The 6,572-nt window shown below is 33.8% G+C and overlaps 1 protein-coding gene across 1 annotated transcript; it reads left to right on the top strand.

The window, feature by feature from the left end:
• The first annotated feature begins 3,714 nt into the window (after positions 1–3,714).
• Positions 3,715–5,040, top strand: LOC145678989 (glutamate receptor ionotropic, kainate glr-3-like). The gene has a single exon (XM_081749590.1). It carries the CDS (start codon positions 3,715–3,717, stop codon positions 5,038–5,040), a length of 1,326 nt encoding a protein of 441 aa, XP_081605716.1.
• Positions 5,041–6,572: the final 1,532 nt, after the last annotated feature.

Genomic DNA, 6,572 nt, shown 5'->3' on the forward strand with positions numbered 1-6,572 from the left:
ACCTTAAACGGTAGGTCAACGTCTTATAGTCTCAGTGTTAAATATAGATACCCTAATGTTCAACAAAGATAGAAAGAAACAAATGTTAACACAATTGGATGTCTAAATCATTAAAAATATAATAAATAAAATAAGTAGGTTACAAAGTCAATAGACAGGGTTTCAAATACAGATATACTTTTACTTTAGGTCAGTTCCTTATTAAACACTGTTAGGGTCATCAAATCCAGGAGGCTCAAGTGGTTAGGTCATGTAGCCAGAATGGAAGAAAGTAGAAACGCTTTAAAATTTTTGACTGGAAGTCCAATCGGAAAACGACCATTAGGAAGACCTACTCCCTGATGGGAAGATAATATTAAGATTGATCTCGCAGAAATAGGAATACAAAAGTAAAAACTGGATCCAGTTTACTGAGGACAGAAATCAGTGGAGAGTTTTTGTGAACGTGGCATTGAACATCCGGGTTCCATAGGCCATAGAGTTAGTTAATGTCATTTCCAAAAATCGAGACCTTCAAGAGGATTTCTCGTATCAACTTACATAAGAATTGTTAATCTATTTAATTCCATCCAAACGAAGAGACAGGAAGATCAGTTCTATGATCTCTTGCGTTACAAAAAGTGTATGACTATCACGACACTAACAAAACTCTTCGATAACCACAAAAGACAATATCTTATTAAATCTCTTTATTTTCAATCTATACCTTGACTATGTTCTGAATCTCTCAACTCTACATCATTTATAAATTAATTATCTTAGCATATCATTCCAATATTTATCGTATTTCTAACATGTATAATCTTCTGAGTAATCTTGAATCACAAGATCAAACCATCTTCAAAACTGTATCTAATATGCATTCTATTTGCACAGGTCATCTCTCATTTACCTAGTAACAGTCAGTGTCACATTCTTAAGCACTTTGTACCACCATTCTCATATTCATCAAGAATCTCGGTATTTTTTGTTCGAAGAAAACAGGTCTCCTCTTTAAGTGGTGCACTGTACATTTATTATATTTACTTGACTGACATTGAACAGATATTTCGATTAAATATTAAGTCACCAAACTAACTATTGACCGAATTTTGAACGAACTTAAAAAGTTATTTATAGCATTCTCTATGCCTGTGTGTGAGTATGTGTCTGTTATTTGCGAATTTTTCAGAGCATCAAAAGCTATCTGAGAAAGTGGTGAAATTTTTCGGGGCACTCTTGCTGTTCTCGAGATATTGGCTAAAAAAGTTCCAATCTCGGGAGATTTAAGGAGTCATATGTAGAGAACCATGAGTCATATAGAGATGATACTTTGCGAATTTTTTAAATTTTGAGCCCTTAATTTTGAGCATTTGTCTTCGTAAAACAACACATCGTAGAATGTTTGAACAGAACTCTTAAACGAAACATTGGGAAAAAAATTAGTATTCAAGGAAATTATAAATGGATATATACGTATATTAGAAGAACATAGAACAATTGGTCTAAAATTTGTATAAGTTAATAAGAAAAAATAATTATTTTTCAAGTTCGTTCTGGCAAAGTTCTTGGAGCATTCTCTACTGGTATATTTTAAAATGTCATTGGTTTTATTCTTTCTTTAACGAGGTTCAGGTCACATTATCCGAAATTTTGTATGAACGTGATTCTTATTAACAAGGTTCTAATGTTGATAAATCATATTCCAAAGATTTGCACTTCTTTATCACCTTACATCAAGCACCAAGCTTACATTAATTACCTTACAAACATAATCGAAAACTACCTTTCTTTTTTGTATGATACATAAATCAATATAGAATCGTGTATATCAAAATTAATATGTAAAAGTAAATAAATAGTTATACTGTAACAGAAATAGATTTTCTTTCAAAAAATATGCGAACATTAAATAAGGGCAAAATTTTGTTTAATGTTGTATTCTTTCAACTGGTTATAATTAACGTTATAACAATATATCAATTTTGTCACTGCCTATTATAATGACAAATGAAGGCTAGCTGTCAGGAGTTAATGTCACAAAGTACATCTTTACCATGAGGTGCAACACGATCAATAAAAGGAACATTTGTAGGATTCTTTTACTTATTTTTATTATTCACGCTATTATTATTCATAAGATAACAAAGTAAATTTGTAATTGGGTTTCATTAACATACAGTACATGTGTCAATCATCCAATGTTTGTTTCAGTAAGTTAATATATTTTTTGTATTTTATTTACTTAACAAACGATAAATGAACACCTTATTTTTTTAATTATTCGACAGAATAATTCATAAATATAGTTGTCACAACGTGACTTAATTGATCAATTTTTGTCCGATCCATGTAGAATTAAAGGTAAATTTTAACATCTTATATGGTTAAGTTTCATCAGATTAGATTATAGTTAAGGAAAGCTGGTGACTGACAGTTGGCCAGAGCACATGATGCGTTGGAGATGCTGTTGCCAAAGGTCCTGCAACAAGAGAGATAGTAGATCTGGCAACATAATTACAAGTTTTAGCATCTGTAATAAGAAGACAGGATGATTTGTCACTTATGATTTACAAATAACAGAACCAATTTCACATTGTGATGGGCAGTTTGGTTCTTTTTCTGGAACCGAATCTTTTCAATCCATTCCAAACAACGGTTCGCTCCTTCAGATTGAATCATTTGGTTCAGATGAATTGAATGATTTAGAGTTCACACATGTTTCATCAATGTGATTCCTCTCTCTTCCAAAGTAGTTAAACCACTTTTATAATCTGATAAGCTACTGCAAAGTTACTTTCAGTAGCGAATGGGAAATAAATAGAAGATTACAAAGGTAGAATGTCATGTTTCTAGACATGAGCATTAAGTTCTATTTCTTCCTAATTTCTGACTGAAAATGAACAAGAAAAATTTGGTTATTTTAGGTATGCGCTGTAGGTTAATTTATGCTTCTTCATCATACCAGTACACTGAATGTGTACTTATATCTATTGTTTCTGTTCGCTTCCATCCATATCAATCCATAAACTAGGTACGTTTGTTTGTTTTCTGGATAACACATCTGGTTCTATCAACATAATCAACTGACATAATTCGCCAACTACAATAAGTGAATCCATCTTTGTAATTCTCTTGAGTGAATCCGCCTTTTGATTCTGCCGAAGTTACTTCTTTTCGTTTCAGATTCGATTCACCATTCCATTAAAAGATTCGTTTTTTTATTTTGGAATGCCTATCACCAATTTCACACAACATTCAACATCACACTACAGGCAACAGCGCTCTTAGTGATCTTGGCAACCCAAAAACAATAAGCAAATATATTGTAGTAATTTGTGAATAATTCCCACCTTTGTTTTGTTTACAAGAGGGACAGCTATCTGCCAGAGGTCAGCTTTCTTTAACCACACAATAACGTAGAATCGTAGATGATGTTACGTAATTTTTGGGGATTAATATACAGTAATAGTAATTGCAGTAGCTTAGGTTATTAAATTTCGCCAGATAATATAGAAACTTAGCTGATGCCACATGTCGTAGTTGATCATCTTTAAGGAAGGATGCCGAGTTACTTCTGCCATAAAAATTCACCTATAAGTGGAAAGTTACTACAAAATCGTTAGACAAATTAATTTTAGACACCAAATTTAGCCATCATATACAAATAATTTGTAATGAACACGTTATAATATTCTTTCTCCTATCTATTTCAGAAAAGGAACAAACTAGAAAATGGATTTTCAGCACACTTACATAAGTTGGAACTCTACCCCATTTGTAGATCATGTGTTATCTGGCAAGCACTTAATGATAGCTGCATTTAATTATCCTCCATTTGTTATCTGGAATCCAAATGATCTGGAAGAAGATTATGATGGTACAGAAATTAGAATTGTAAAAGAGCTAGGCTTGCGTTTGAATTTTACATGGACAATATATGAATCGTATCCACCAACGTGGGCATATATTACTGACAATGGAACTATTCTTGGCGCCACAGGAGAATTGTACTCTGGAAGGGCTGACATAGCAATTAATGCTAATTCCATTGAATATACCCTTTCTCCATTTATTGATTTTTCTGTTTCGTACATTAGATCATCGATTACCTTTTTGGTTCCTAAACCTGAAGTATTATCACCATGGATTTCTTTATTACTTCCTTTTGAAACAGGTTTATGGATAGCTTTTATGTCGTCTATAGTGACTATTCCTTTTATCATTTATAGCCTTGCGCATGTTCGAAAGTATGTAATATCATACACAAAATGTGATCGTTACATCCGCTTGGAAGAGAGCATTCTTCACACTTTTAGCTTATGCGCACAAGTGTCCATTAATGAGCCGACTAATGAAACAATTAGACAATTAATTCATTGGCTGATCATATTTTTCTTCATCATAAACACCTGTTACTGCAGTGGTCTTGTGTCATTCCTTACCACTCCTGTTTACAACAACCCAATAGAAACCATATCTCAGTTGGGTCACAGTCAGCTTCAATTACCTACAGTATCAGGCTACATTTATTTGTTCGTAGAAAATCTTCAGGAAGAAGAAAAGATACTTTTATATCCAAAGATTAAGAAAGTTGAAAATCACGAAGAAATGAAGATGATGGTAAATAATCGTGTTTGTGCTCTTGGTGTTGATAATACGGAGAATTTGTATCTTGCATTTGTGGAATACCTTGATAACAGTTATTTAAAGAAATTATATCTCATGAAGGATAGCCTACACACTAACAATATCGCGTTGGCTCTTCCAAAAGATTCTCCTTACAAAAGACAGATAAATTCATTGTTGTACCGCTTGATTGATTCCGGTATAATCATGTTCTGGCACAAGGAAATAATTCGCCATCACAGTAAGCAAAATATTCGACTTGTAATGGAGTACAAAGAAACCTCGACTGAGCCAGTAATTATAACAATGTACCATTTGCAAAGTCCTTTCTTTATCATTGCGTTTGGAATATGTGTTTCAATCATTACCTTCTTAAGTGAAATTGCTTTTAACAAATTATCTCGTATATCAGCAATTTCTTCCGAGATATAAACACTGGAGCAAGTCACGGATTGACGACAGGAATATGTCCCCCCAATCTTGGAACTGCGGACTGTCTCTCAATAATCGGATTTAAAATGTGTTTTTGCCTAAGTAGAAACATACCAATTATAAATATGCATGTATTTAAATTTCAGAATGTGTTCACGGCACTGATACCTATGTACCACTACTTCATCTATGGCGAAAAGTGCATAGTTTCAGAGCTAGGGCTGTCGAATATCGCGAAAAAGCCAAATTTCAAGAGGCCCTATTTCGAATTCGAGAGACTGTACATGGTGGTCCTTCTCAGTGTAAAGGAAGTCACGTATACGAAATCCAAAAATGCACATTTCATTAATGTTCAATGGGAGTACAGATTATTCCCTGTTGGGTGAAATCCCAGACATGCCATCAACCGAATTTTGGGATAAGCTCTGACTTTAAGATTGGTCCAAAGCAGGCAAACGATAAGCCTTCCCAGACAGCGTGCTTGCTTGCCGCAAGCTCGCCTGTCCCTTTTATTTGATTTTATTTCGCTTTCGCTTATACAGAAAAGCTTATATTTGCTTACCGCAAGCTGCAGTGCGGGCAACCCAGGCCAGTGTTGCCAGACCAATCAGTTGGAAAAGCAGAAGATTCGAACATAAAAAACAGGAGAAAGCAGTAGACACATAAAGTGGTGGCATTTAAGTGCAAATCCAGGGGGACCAAACAATTTGCCATTATTAAGGGGACAGCGGTCAAAACAAGAGGTCCAGAATTCATTATTACTTTAATTTGAAAATAACACAATACATACCAAACATATAACTATATGCTTCTAGAGAGCTTTGTATATGTATACAGAGAAATTTCCTCTTTTTATTAAGGAAAACATGAAAATTCAATATTAATAATAATATATTTCTTTAACTTCTCGAGTAAGGAAAAAGCAGGAGATTGTTCACTTTTCATTTTCTTTCGCAGTAGATCAGTAGAACGTAGGAAAAGCAGGAGATCTCCTGCAAAATCAGTAGCTCTGGCAACGCTGACCCAAGCTTCACTTGCGGGACGCTTTTCTTTAAGTTGAAATAAAAAGCCAGCGCGCGTTCGATTTTCAATTGTTCTTAAAACACGCGACGCTGATATCTTAACTCTCGGCGACAAGGTAGTATTCGCGTTGTTAGCGTCGTTTTAGCATTCACCTTGAATAAAGGGCAAAACTTAATTATTTTTTAAAAAAAATATTGTGCCGTCTAGTACTCTAGTACTATGTACCTATAATGTCGCTCCTTATTTCCTCATATTTCGGTAACCATGAGGCATAACTGTGGTATTCATATGTAAAGCATAAATGTGAACACAGATGGAAGCAAACTTGAGCGCACTTATTTCATGAAAGAATACAGAACTGTTGAAGATATTTTAACATGAACTTAAACTTTAACTTACAGTATAAATTTTACCTAAATGCTGTGTTTAAAGTATAAACAATTTTCTGCGCTTTTATATAAAAAGGTAGAAATTTCAAATACTCGCAGCTAATAGAACAAGATATTGCA

This window comes from Thermobia domestica, chromosome 2 (genome assembly GCF_964235325.1).
Source record: "Thermobia domestica chromosome 2, izTheDome1.hap1.1, whole genome shotgun sequence".
In the NCBI taxonomy this organism is placed as follows: domain Eukaryota; kingdom Metazoa; phylum Arthropoda; class Insecta; order Zygentoma; family Lepismatidae; genus Thermobia; species Thermobia domestica.